Source organism: Hirundo rustica, chromosome 5, assembly GCF_015227805.2.
Source record: "Hirundo rustica isolate bHirRus1 chromosome 5, bHirRus1.pri.v3, whole genome shotgun sequence".
Lineage (NCBI taxonomy): Eukaryota > Metazoa > Chordata > Aves > Passeriformes > Hirundinidae > Hirundo > Hirundo rustica.
This window is the reverse complement of record NC_053454.1, coordinates 48,387,114-48,400,436: the sequence shown is the minus strand read 5'-3', so window position 1 is coordinate 48,400,436 and position 13,323 is coordinate 48,387,114. Positions and strand designations below refer to the sequence as shown.

General features: G+C 35.6%; 1 protein-coding gene across 7 annotated transcripts; it reads right to left on the bottom strand.

Moving 5' to 3' along the window:
• Nucleotides 1–493: 493 nt before the first annotated feature.
• Nucleotides 494–13,305, bottom strand: CEP44 (centrosomal protein 44). Of its 7 annotated transcripts, none has more exons than XM_040065194.2 (11): nt 13,209–13,305; nt 11,554–11,660; nt 10,777–10,924; nt 9,669–9,815; nt 8,686–8,793; nt 7,073–7,204; nt 6,489–6,698; nt 3,809–3,878; nt 1,777–1,904; nt 1,487–1,524; nt 494–694 (listed from the first exon to the last, which is right to left on the bottom strand). In XM_040065194.2, exons 2-11 carry the CDS (start codon nt 11,640–11,642, stop codon nt 586–588), a joined length of 1,179 nt encoding a protein of 392 aa, XP_039921128.1. In that variant the 5' UTR covers nt 11,643–11,660; nt 13,209–13,305; the 3' UTR covers nt 494–585. The 7 variants fall into 7 exon arrangements, with proteins under 7 accessions (XP_039921128.1, XP_039921130.1, XP_039921129.1 ...); XM_040065196.1 differs by having other exon boundaries at nt 11,554–11,657; nt 13,209–13,295; XM_040065195.2 differs by lacking the exon at nt 13,209–13,305 and adding an exon at nt 11,786–13,164.
• Between the last annotated feature and the right edge of the window lie 18 nt (nt 13,306–13,323).

The following is a 13,323-nucleotide window of genomic DNA, read 5'->3' as shown; positions in this document are numbered from 1 at the left end:
CTAAAACACTCAACACATCTCTTGCAGTCAAAGTCTGTGGACTCACTTGCACATTTTAGTGTTTAGGATCAAACTGACCCTCACTTTGTCAGCGTTAATAGAAGCCATAAAGTGTTGGTGCTTTCCAGCTCAGCATGAAAACTTATATTTAAAAATAAAAAAAACAGCAAAAAAGGTACATATTTGAAACTGTGTATGTAAGTTTTTTATTAAGAAGTATTCAACAGTACAGATGGTAAGATGGTATGTAAGAATGCCTCTTGGGTGTAATACTCAAGTTCCAGCTGGCATGTTTCCAACAGGATGTAAACCACAGTCCTCAAGCCCCCACTTTAAAAAACATATTACTTAGCACACTGCTAACAAATGTCAACACAAGAATACACTGTTGTAATGACTTCAATTTACAAAAGTGCAAAGACGAGGGAAGAAGCTATTTGAAAAGTCTTTAAAATCAAAAATTGTAGTGGGGAAGGAAATCAATATACAGATGCATGAGCAAAATATTTATTCAAAGCAATGAAAGCACTGGTGATCACTACAAATTTGATATATTAAGAATTTTATGCTGTACAAACATACATATTATTTCTGGTATCCATAAGTCTGCAGAGACCAGGTCTGAAGACCTGTGCTTTCAGGTAATCCCAGAGGTGGGCTTGGTGTTTTGAACAAGTTGAAGGTTTCTTCAATTCTGAAAATAAATTTTGTTTACATACACTTAATAAAATAAGGTACAAAATAACTGACTTGCCTTCAACTTCCTAATCATCCAAAATACTAACAAGCAGCATGACCCCATAAGTTTTCTCTCCTCCCACCCTTTTCCTCTGCTTTTGGTTTCTCGTTTAAATGCCTGCCATGTATCAATAAACCTTAAGTACACAAAGAAAGAAGTGACCTACACAAAAAAAAATCACAGAAAAGGCTAGAGCTTTTTATAGGCCATGCACTTGGAGAATAGAAATCTCTTGCTGGAGAAACATTGTAGAGCAACACATTTCCCTTCAAGTATAATAAAAATATAGCAAAACATTTTATTATAGATCTCAGAATTAATGTCAAATACATCTTAATACAGTTATTACAATGCTTTGGCTGAATTTAGTTTTACTTTTCCTTAAATAATAAAAACCAGTTAAGATAACATTGTTATTTTTCAGGAAGAAAAATCCCCTGTACCAGGGAATTTTAAACAGGAAATAAATAATATTCCTATTTCTTATCAACCAAATTCTAAACAGTCTTTAATCTCTAGTTAATACTATTAAGAGTGCTTTCTATTGCTTTTTAGAAACCAAAACAATGACTCATCCCACAAATACAGAACTGTAAGTGGATTTACTATCCAATAGAGCCATAAGGAAATGCCACACCTGTAGAGACTTTTGAGGTTTGGAACACATATGTACACTCTCTGTGTGCCTTAGTCCAGTACAACTCCCTCCTGGGAAATAAATTCCTGCTGCCCTTTCTTATTACTTACATTTTACTTATCTTTTCCATTCTTTGTCTTATTGTCTCCTACAATTTAAAAGCAACAAAGTTAGTGAAACCTTCAAAGCTGACATTCTTCAGATGAACTTTTTACTTAAATTCAGAGAAAATGTGACTTTAAGCACGGTTTACATATGAAAAGTATTTTTATGAGACAGACCTAGATGTAGTTTTGCACAGTTTCCCTGTTTTTCTATCAGTATATACAACTAAAACCAATGCTTACTTGTTCTCTTGACCTCAAAGGAAATCAACTGAGCATTCACCAGTTTTACTTACCTTTGAAATGTCTGTCAGATCATGAGAATTAATGGTCATGTCTTTGGGAGATTGGTCTGTGGATAACAGAGAACTGCATCCAGACGGCTGAAGATGACTCTCTGGCATCTCCTCATTCCTCTCTGCATCTATAGAGAAATGCTCAGTTTCATGTCACCTTTGCCTTTTTGCTCTCTTTTGCAAGGTCAGCTATCAAATAACTTGATTTACAGTAGGTAATAACAGAAGAGAATGCATTGTTTAGAGAGGGAAAAGACAAAGCTACTATGAGAGTCCAAAATAAGTTTCTCTTTTTTAAAACAAGTGTAGTATTACACTGTGTATAATATACATAATATACAAAAAGCAAATTCCAGAGATTACTGAGATAACTTTCTCCTGGTTAGACTAAAACCAAAGCTTATGAACATCCGATTACAGTGCCAAACATTTAATATCAATTTAATATAGTTTACATTATTTTTATTGCAAAACTGTCTGTTTAAACATGTCTTTAATTTGAGCTAAGTAACAGGTCTTATAAGTAGCAGGGTTTTTTGGTTTTGGTTTTTTTTTTTCATTTGGAAGGCTGTGATATTCTTTGCAATTTTAGATTTCTGTTGTCAAGGAAGAGAACTTAGTATCTTGAAAAAAAAACCCATGTTCCCATACTAATTTTTTAGTAATGTCATCATCTATACATCATATCCTTGGAACATACTTGGCTACATTATTTTGTATCTAAAATTCATATTAAACTGTTTTTAAATACCTAAAATTAAATATTGTTTATTTGGTACAGCTGTGATTTCTGAAGAGTGCTACAACCAAAAAGAGCCTGAAGGGATTCCACGTACTGTATACTCAGATCAAAGAGTTAAGACTGTTAACATAATTTTCATGCCAAAAATTTCCTGCATTTTAGAAAAGCAGGAATAACAAATTCAGAAGAATGTGGGGAGTCTGAAATTATGAAAATTCTCTTTCAAAAACCTGTTTACTTACTACAAAGTCCCCAAGTGTGAGTAACACACCACTAAACTTATCAAAGGAAGTAAACATGTTGCAAGCTTTCTATGTCCTGTAAAATGAAGGTCCCATTTCTGAGACTCCATGATAAAAACAAGCTTTGACATAACCAAGAACTGCCTTCCTAATTTCCATGGAAACTGGATTACTGAGACTCCCTTTTAATTACAATTCAAGAGCCCAACACTGGACAAAAAAGCCTAAAATGTGAGAATGGAAAATAGAATATCCTCCTTACCACTGATGGTAGGAATAACAGCTGCCACAAGGGAAACAGGCCAAATCAAGGAAGAGAACAGAGGGAGCTAAGGGAGCTAATAGAGCTAAGGGCTAAAGAGCTACCATTGAGGAAGACAGAAGAATTAGTCATGGCCTGGGCAGTGCTTTTAGCTTCTTTCCCACTCAAGTCTGCTTCATTTACTTCTTGTATGTTATCAAAATTAAAAGGAAGTTGGAAATGGAAGAAAAAGATTTTGTCTTTCTCTTCAAAACAAGAAAGTTTATCAAAAATGCCAGCTGGACAGCTGCTAACTGCTTCAGAGATGAAATACAGAAAACATTTAGTAGTGAGTTGAAAACCAACAAAGATTATGAATCACGATTTGTCTGAGCCCCATTAAAAAGAAGAAAACAGCAACCTAAAAGAGATTCGTGACAGCAAAAATAACTCCATTTGTGCTTAAGAACAGTACATTTTTAAAACAAGATTATAACTGCTTTCAAGTCCAGATGACAGTATTATTTTTCACAGCTTCAGTAACAGAACCATAATTAAATTGGATCTTTGATATTTTCAGTAGCTATTTGTAACTATTACTTACTCTGCTATAGCAACTAAATCATCTAAAGAATAAACATAAAATAGAAACATAAAATGGTGAGGAGGTTAATTTCTAATCTGCAGTATGGTTTTAAATTCAGAAGTGACTAAATTTTAGTTACCTACTTAAACTACTTTAGTCAAGGTCAGCAAGAAGTGTTTAGCGTATTTACGTTAATTAAAAGGAAAATCATTAATACTCACCATGAGAAACTGGAATGCTACTAGAAGTACTTTCTCGATTTATATTGCTGAACTCTTTAGGTAAGTCTCTCTGAAATACAAGTTTACTGCATTTTAGCCACACACTCTGTTTGAATCATCTTCTGACTGAACAAAAATATATTTAAGTAAGAGGTATGTAGGTATTTGCTTGCTACACCATCCAGATACGTTGGCCCTGCACAAATATCTCCACAGGACTAAAAAAATTCAATGTTTCCATAAAGGCACTTCTTTAAAGACCTAGTCTTTTTTTACTATCAATATTGCTGTTCATAAAGAGGTGAAAGCCAGGGCAAAATACAGTGCATATAACTTAGTTATGAGTAGGGTGGACAATCAGAATGCTCTTAGCCTGCACTAATCATTTCATCTCAACATTGGTTGCCATTTGCCTAAAGTAAGTGTGCTGCCTTCTACTGCTAGTTGATATTCAAAAGTACAGTCCTCAGTCCTAAGAAAATAACGTATAGACTAACTCATTCCACCTAAATTCTTAGAACTCAGAAGGCTATTTTAAGCTGGTTTCCCAGGCTCCAAAATTAGAGAGGGCTCTTTTAAGAAACATTCACAGTTTAACTCGATCTAACTTTAAAAAGGTTGTTCATAAGCAAGGAAGGAGTTCCACTTTCTAATTTCAAAGTAAAAAAAATGCAACACTTATCTCGACTTTTTTCTTACCAATGAGGTATCACTATGATTTGACATCTCAGCCTTTAAAATATGTCACTTTATATAGTGGAGTAACTACATCAGCTAACTGGAATACTACACCCAAATGAATGAATGAAGGAGAAATTGTAGGTATTGTATGGAAAAATGCTGGAAAAAACTGTAATAACGTCTATCTCTTTAAAAAATACAAAAATAGAATTGGGACAGACTATGTCTGTTCAGTTCCTTTCATTGAAATGGATTTGGTAGCTTTCAGACTTTCCCAGAGCTAAATGCACAGCTGCTGCTACTTTGGCAATAGCAAAAAACAGAGCGTTCCTGCTATGTCGGCTAGACGCCAAAAAGTCTCTGAAAAGTGCAAGAGTAAGAGGGGTAATTCGGAATTGTTTCTGTATGTGTGAAACACAACTTGGATGCAATTTCATTAAACAAAAAAGCAGCAATTCTGTGTCCCAAAGGATTATTTCTTAACAGTTTTCAAATGTCTATTGCAAAAGTTTTGAAGATAATGTATACATACATATATAGCCTTATATATTTGTATATATAAACCCACACAGAAATTGAACTTGTTTCTGCAGGTGAATTCTTTCATTAACACGCAGTACAGAAATATAATTATCACACTGGAAATTTCTGAGTGATATTTTTGAGAGTGTTTTCCAAATACTATTCCAACCATATGAACAACTGCAATAAACATGTTACTGACGCAGTAATAAACCAAATTTACAAAAACGAAAGAACAACTCTAGTCTGAAACATGAGCTTTCCCATGTGCTACAGTAATTTCTTGAAAAGAATACACTTGAAAGAGAAGAAAAACTGCCTATGGCTGTTCACCTGAAGGCTTCTTGAGACTGCTGCTAGGAAAAAAAAATTATTGTTGGTGGTATTGTCTGGATCTATGTCTACTGATCCATAAGAATCTGATTTCAGATGGTAAATCACTTGAGCTCGTACTGACCTAAAACTTTTTTTTTAAGTGATTGAGAATATCCATCTTTACTAATTGAGCTTCAGCCTTTAGAAATAACCTGTCCATTTCAAGACTTTGCATAACCATCACACTTCCAAGTACACACATCTTGTACACAAGTATTAGCATCATTTTCAAATTTGAGGGGTCAGCAACATGCACAGGGCTCCTGGTTATGAATAAATTCAACAGTTTTACAACTGCAAAGAAAAATGCAACATTGATCAAGTATTTTCCACAAGGGTTTTTAACCTCTGGAAAGCATCTGACAGTATCTGACGGATATGCAAGATGCATGAGAGAATAAAATTTTTGGATCACACGATTCATTTCAAAGTGATGATATGGTTCACTGCAACTCAAAATATTTGCATGTGTAAATATATCAAATTACATAATGAGCACACAAGGACCTTTCAACAGCATGAAAAATAACCCAGAGTCTTAATGTAACAAGAGGCTTTATTTGCTATGCCAAATGTAGCCACATCACCACTGTAGTGCTTTTACACATGCAAAAATGTAATGAACATCATTGACAAGAAATAGGAAGTGGGGGAAGAGAGTGGGAATAGGAGAAAAAGCCCACTGATTAGGCTAGAAATTTCAAGGACCCATAAATTAAACACAGGACTAAAATAAGAATTAACTTTTTGATTAACCCTGTATTTTCCACTGTGCATGCCATCCATTTTTGTCACTATCAGTTGCAGAGAATGAAAACACCAGGTTTTAAAACTTCCTTCCATGACTTCAGCAGTACATAAAATGACTCTGAATCATTACTAATAAGAACAAACAGAGAGCTTTGGTTCATAGAGCACCAGAGAACAGAATTTAACAGTTAAGAAAAAAAATACCATCAATTTCACAAACAGCACTTGCATTCAGATCGTGCCTTTAAAACCAGTGAAAAAACCACATCAGGGGGCAGGGAGGGCAGAAACAGACCAAGAAGATTGTGTTTGGGCAGTTTTTGTTATAGAATTAAAAGAAAGGCTAACACACCTTTTTGGATTGTAACAACAGTTCTGTTTCAAGGAGCAAAACTCGATTCAATAAGTTATTCCAGTCCTTCTCATCTATGATCACCTTTCCTTGCAGTTTCTCTTCCAAAACTTGTAGCTTATCTTCCATCCAATCTAGTTTATGAAGCTTTTCCTGGAAATCTGCAAGCTGATTCTTTAAAAACTCAATTTGTGAATTTTCTTCTATGACCTAAAAATATCAATAAGAACATGTCCTCTAATTTCAAAACAGAAACAATTCATCATTTGATAAAACAAGTAGAGTCCCATCTTCAAGTTCAGTAACTACATCCTACTACATTAGAAAATTATTTTTCTTCCAGAATTACCGAAATATGTCTACTCAGGGAACTCAGCTTTTAAAAGAAGCTGTTGACAGGACTCTGCCTTGAAAGAGACAGTACAATTTAACTGACTTTTTATTTTTCCAACTTTTTCGATACATTTATTGAATATCATGTGCATGCTCCTAAAGTATAACTATAATGCAAAAACATTTATCCCTTTAGAATATTCTGTTAAAAAAAAAAAAAAAAGACAGCATCTTAAAATAGAAGCTCTTACTTGTTCACATTTAACTTCCACAATATCATGATCTAGGCACAATTCTTCCTCAATCCCTCCCTGTGCTGGAAGGGGAAGTGGACGAAGGTCACCACTAACTTCACTTCCTGAGTGCCGCTCAACTAGAGGCTTCTTTTGAGTATGTTAAAAAACAAACAAACAAACAAAACCAACAAACTGCTGGTGTTATTCATTACAAGAATATTATATCAATTCATTAGCCAAGTAATAACACATAACGCCAAATATTTCAATATTTACTTAAATCTAACTATCTTATCCCAACTGGTTACAAAATACAGAAAGCAATAGCAGGTAGATTAATTGTTAAAAAAAATAATACAGACTGAAGGAACTGTAAAACAAATAGGCACCCACTTTACCATATATACTGTGTACCTTGAAACAAACCTTTACTTTCCATAAACAGTGATGAAGACATGAATGTCTTTCCTTACTGTAAAGGTTGTTAGATTTCTAAGTGTGGACTGGAAAATATGTTATTATATACAGCAAAATTAATATGTATAGACAGTTCCAACATCAAAACTATGACTAAAACATTAAGAACAAAAAAGGTCTGACTAGGAAGATTAGAATTCTTCCTTTTTCTTGACAACTGTCAGCAAAAGAGCCCTATGAGCTACATATTAGTTTCCTTTGAAGGCTTCCCTTAGAGAAAATGAAGGGAAATTTTGCATTTCTTTCTAGGTGGAATAAATCCTATTATACTATCACAAAACAAAATAAAATATTTAATGATTAAGAAGGCACAATTACTAGTTCTGTGCAAGATCTTAACATGCATGGATTCCTCGATGTTTTAGTTAAGCTGAAACTCTCCTCTGCTTGGGAATTCTTAAAACACACATATCTATCCCCATTCAGTGCAACAATTAAACCACTAGAAGAGACAGAGAAGCCATTCCAAACACCTTCTTTGGGAAGTTTTCCCCAATAAAAGCAGTATTTTCCTTATAAGTAGAAATCACCAACTATTAACAGGCAATCATAGTCCTAAAAGTTTTCTACAATTTTATTTTGCACCCTTTTAGCAGAAAATATTAGGAAAGCTGCCTCCTTCACATGTCAAAAGAGTGGCATAATGTAGAATCATTTTTACTCATTGCACAGTCATTTTAACACCTTTGTAAAACCAAACCCAAGAGGAATGCTCCATTATGAAAAGTTGCTGAACAGATTCAGACAAAAGACCAAACAGTGTTTTGAAAGCTGTGTTGAAAACCCGTGTTAGGCCAAGCACACATCACTTTTCAAACACGATATAGCTTCTTTGTCCCATTGCATCTTTTTCCATTGCTCTCCCTTACACTCGGTATAATTCAAATATAGCACAAACAACAGCACTAGGCTGTTACCACCAAGGCTTTGAGCTCAACTACTCAGTAAAAGAGAGAAGCAACATCCTCTGTATTTCAGCTATTATTTCAGCCAACCACACTTTGGGGAAAAAACAAACAGACACCAGCCCACCTCAAAACTGGTTCAAAAAAGTATTAAAACACAAATGAAAGCAAAAATTTCAGCAAGAGCCTGACTTACTACAAATGAGATTAACCTTTAGACATAAAACATAAAAATTATTTTCATACCTGTTTGGAATTCAGAGCACTGCCACTAGGATCAGCAAGACCTTTACCACAATTTGACCACACTTCAAATTTTAAAGGTTTGACTTTTTTCCTCATTTGGGATTTAACCTCCAAAGTGAACAGAAAAAAATAACACAGCAAAGTTTCCAGGATTCCCCACCCCACTTTCTAACACCATCACTAAGAGTCAGGAGTATTTCATGGCGCACACACACACGCAAACACATTTAAACCTCTGTAGTACAATAATGTCTTAAAAAATTAAATACAACCCAAATTTATAGAGAACACAGATCTAGAAATGTATGCATACTTTTAAACTCATTAATGCCTATGCTAGGTTGCATCAAAGCTGGTTGTAAGTAGAAAAGACAACCTGCACCAGAGGTGAAAGTAAAACAAATACAAAAAAATGTAGTTATGTCTTCAAAACTGACAAATTCAGTATACGGAAGTCCTGAAGACTTGTTAAAACTCAAAGGAAACAAAATCCTGTAAAATATATAGAGACTGAAAATTCCTTTCATTAAAGCAGAGACCGATACAAAATACACTGATAAAAAATAATACCATTACAAGTACTGTTGATGAAAATAATCAGATTTAAGAAACAAATACAAGTGTCATGTTTAAATTGTTACAGAAATTCAACATATAATTTTGCCTTGCCTTTAAATTTATCTGAAAAGTTTATTGATTCACATGTTCACTGTATCAAGCAGTGTAAAAGAAAATATATCACTTACTGTAAAGACGCCAATTAGATTTATCTCCATTCTAATTATTTTTATACTACAAAATATTGGCAGCTTCATGTCTTGAATGAAAGCGTTCAAGCATCTTACAATGGAACTTCTGCTAACTTTCCATTATATGGTCCATGAGCAATGCTGCATCTTCAAATAGAAGCTGAAGACCACTTTATCTGCAGCATCAAACATGTCAAAAGAAACTTAAAATAAAGGTAACCATTTGCTCAGTACCTTATTAGAGTTACTCAACTCCTTATGTTTCTTCACCACACAGTTGATAATGTCACAAACTATTTGCATTTTTCTTTCCGCAAAGCCAAACTGAAGAAACTGCTCTTTTGTTAAAATCGGTTTATACTGAAATTGATCTCGAAGAAACTGGAAAAAAATAAGGGTTCACTTCACTTCCAAAATCACTTCACAATTTGCTGTAGAAATGGCATGCCCATATTCATATTTTACTACAATTTTTTCTTTCATTCTGCACTTCAGCAGTTAAGCCTTTTCTCATTTGATTATTTTATATATACAAATATATAGCTGCTTCTTTTAACTAGGCTTTAAACATACCTCCACTTTCATTCATACCACTCTTGTAAACTTCAACTGACAGTATTAAAATTCAAGAAATAAATGACTATAAAAATGAATAGAGAAAAGCTTAAACTATGAGGTTCTAAAGTGAATACACAACAACGAGTCACATTAATCTCAGCAAATGCATCACGGGCTACATAAGGCTCCCACAGAACCCTGTAAAGCAGCCTCTCAGATGGAAAACTAGTCTGAATAAGCCACTATTTCTTAATTCATGAATCCACCTTTCATAAAAATGTGCTTTTATGTATTTTAAGGATAGTTCAAATTTATTTTCAATAAGGTAAGTATTTAATTCCAATTTATAAAAGGTTAAGCATTCAATTTCATATATTAAAATGGCATAGTGTTTCAAAATAGTTATTTCTTAGCTGTTCTTACATTACAATTTTTTGAGTTTCTTGTGATTTTTTTGGCAGTTAAGATTTTTGCCAAGATCGCTTCTATAAATCTTATTGTCCAATAAACATTTCTGTGTTCTTCAAAACTATCATCTAACAATATTACTGTTTCTGCAAATGTCTCAAAATTGAGATTTGGCTACCACCACCCATCCTTATTTTCATTAAAACGTAAAAACTTCATACAGTGACCTACTATTCACCTTAAATCCTAACTGAACTAAAAATTCATGTTCAGTGCCAAAAACTTTCCCTTTCTAATAAAGCTCATAGTAAATGTTTAATTTTTGTGAAGCTGTTCTCAAACCCGTATTTTTTCTGCAAAGAACATGAAGAGATACCTTATAAACAGCTTCGATAAAACGCAAGTCACTCTTGGCTGTCAGTTCTACATCACACTTTACCAAAAGCTCTGCTATGCAAGTTGAAAAAGATGTAAAACAATAGCTGATGATAGGTAAAAATGCAGCTGGGTCGCCCTTTACTAACCTATTAAGAAACAAAAGTATTTTACACAGTAGAAGGTAACAAAACCCTTTCATTACATGAATTCAAACATTTAACTTGAAAGGAATAAATATAGCCAGCATGTTATATCCAAATATCTTTCATTTTAAGTTGGTTGGTTTTTTGCTTTTTTGGGGGTTTTTTTGGTCTAGGCATCTCTCATTCAACTGTCTTTGCTGTTATCTGCAAAATGCTCAAAAAAAGTATTTTTGTAATTTTAATATAATTTAAGCATTGTCATCTACCAGCATTTCCAGCTCAACATTCAGACCTTTTGTTTGTTTGTTTGTTTGATTTTAATCTTTACAGGATGAAACTTCCTGAAGGAAATTTTGCAAGCTCTTCTGAAGAAATCAGAAATGTGAGACTAACCAAAACAAAGACAAGAACAGCAGAAGAGGAGCAAGACAGTAATACAGCTCGGGATTGTTCTAAGGATTGCTCAGAAGAGCCAAACTGCCTACTTTTATATTCCACTACACACAGACCACACCCCAACTTCCCACAGTTATGTTGTGCTTCCTCATCACTGCGTGCAATGCTAATACTCATACACGTCTTGCTTACACATCTTGCTGTCATCGTGTATTAGCATAAATTTTCACACTTACACTGTATAATCCACATCTCTCGGATAATTTAACAAGCGAAGTCCTTGCTCTATTTTTCTTAAACTTCCATTTAGGTCTCCTGTTGCCATTATTCCAATGCTAGTCTTCTTTCAGATTATGAAATAAATGTAAAAAAAAATTACATCTGTTCAAAAAAATTACGCACACAAAAATTGCAAAATGCAATAATCACTTAAATTCAATTTTCTGCTAGAACCTGGGAGATAATTACCTGCCACTATCTTCACTAAATTTCTTTTTTTGCTACAAAACAAGTATTTTGAAGCCTACCAATCCAAGCAGTGAAGAAGCATGGTCACACAGCCTATAAATGAAGCGATGATCTCAAGAGATAGTTAAAGCTTACATTTACAGTGGGCTGGGTTTGCTGTGGGTGTTTTTCCTCTTGTGCTTCTGTGCTGTTTAATCAGCAGTCCTCAAGATCCAGCTCTTCCCATGTGCTCTGTTCTTGTTAAAAGGATATTCTTCCTACTTAATCATCAGGTTCCTTCACTTTAATTATTAGGTTCTGGGTTATCAGTTGCACTAAACTTAAGTGCACAATAGTTACTGTTAAATGCTTGGAAGAATTTAACCAATTATTTGGGAACTGAGGCAGCTATTCTTCCTGCATTATTACAATGTGATCCGTTCTATGGTTTTGCGAATTTAACGAGCTATTAAGACAAATCTCAAAGAATCTGACATAAAACTGAAGCTTGAATCTGCATTGCAAATACTCAGAGAAGGCACTCTCACAGATTTTGTCTAATCATATAGGCTGTTTTCCAAAAGTATCAACCATCCTTTCTTTTTACACCAGACCTCTGGACATAAAAACTGGTAACTACTGTCACTACAAAATAGCTTAAGAGATCATAAAAATAAGAGTCAAGTTGGTAGCAAATCTCGGGAAGGTGAACCCAGTAAAATGAGGTACATAGCTTTTGCCTGTAGGAATTTGTAACAAAAGTTACAGAGCGTTGGCTATCAAGAATAAAATAGAATATAACAAAGTTTCAAGATACGATAATATAGAACTTTGAGCAAGTGGCTCAAAGAACAACTCTCAAAACTGTCTATGATATTCAAAGGATCGATGTAAAAATATAAACAAAAATACCAAAACGAACAAACTAAAACTAAAAAAACTATCCCGTGCACTTGTAAAGACGCTGTAAACGTCGTCTTTGAAATGCTCAACAACTACACTTCAGATTTCTTCTGAGTCTAGACTCTCCTGTCGCACAGGGCGGGGAGCTGGGGGAAATGGCACGGAGATGCAAAACGTCACCGACAAGTGCGGGACTTGGCGGTCGCGCCAGCTGCGACACCCTTCGCGCAGAGGCCACTTGCACACCAGCGAACGGCACAAGGGACTGCGCGTCCCGGCCCGGTTGCCCTGGGCACCAGCGGAAAGAAAGCGTGCTCCAGCCAGGACGCGGCAAGGCGGGCTGCGGTCCCGGAACCGGCGCGCTGCGGCAAACTCCCAAGAGCGGGACCGGGGCCGGCTCCCCGCCCGCCTTTCCTCGCCCCAACAGCCGGAGACCGGGTCCTCCCCAGGGCTCGGCGTCTCCTCGGAGAAGGAGAGTCCCGGGCTGGGAGCAGCCCGCGGGTGGGACAGACCCCCGGCCCGAGAGCGATGCCAGGCTCACCCGCGCGGCGGGAGCACCGCCGTTCCCTCCACAGCGCGGCCGGGCCCCGGACGCGGCGGGCGCAGATCGAACGTGCCGCCGCAGAACCCGACGGGCACTTCCGCTTCCCGCGCGT

Bases quoted from the DNA above. Each gene is read 5' to 3' on its own strand.
- CEP44 (XM_040065194.2), bottom strand. From the start codon at position 11,642: ATGGCAACAGGAGACCTAAATGGAAGTTTAAGAAAAATAGAGCAAGGA. The intron at 9,816-10,776 runs GTATCTCTTCAT...ATTTTTTTCCAG, and splicing joins TTATCGAAGCTGTTTATAAG to TTTCTTCGAGATCAATTTCA. The intron at 3,879-6,488 runs GTGTGTTAGCCT...CTTGTATTTCAG, and splicing joins TGTTGTTACAATCCAAAAAG to AGAGACTTACCTAAAGAGTT.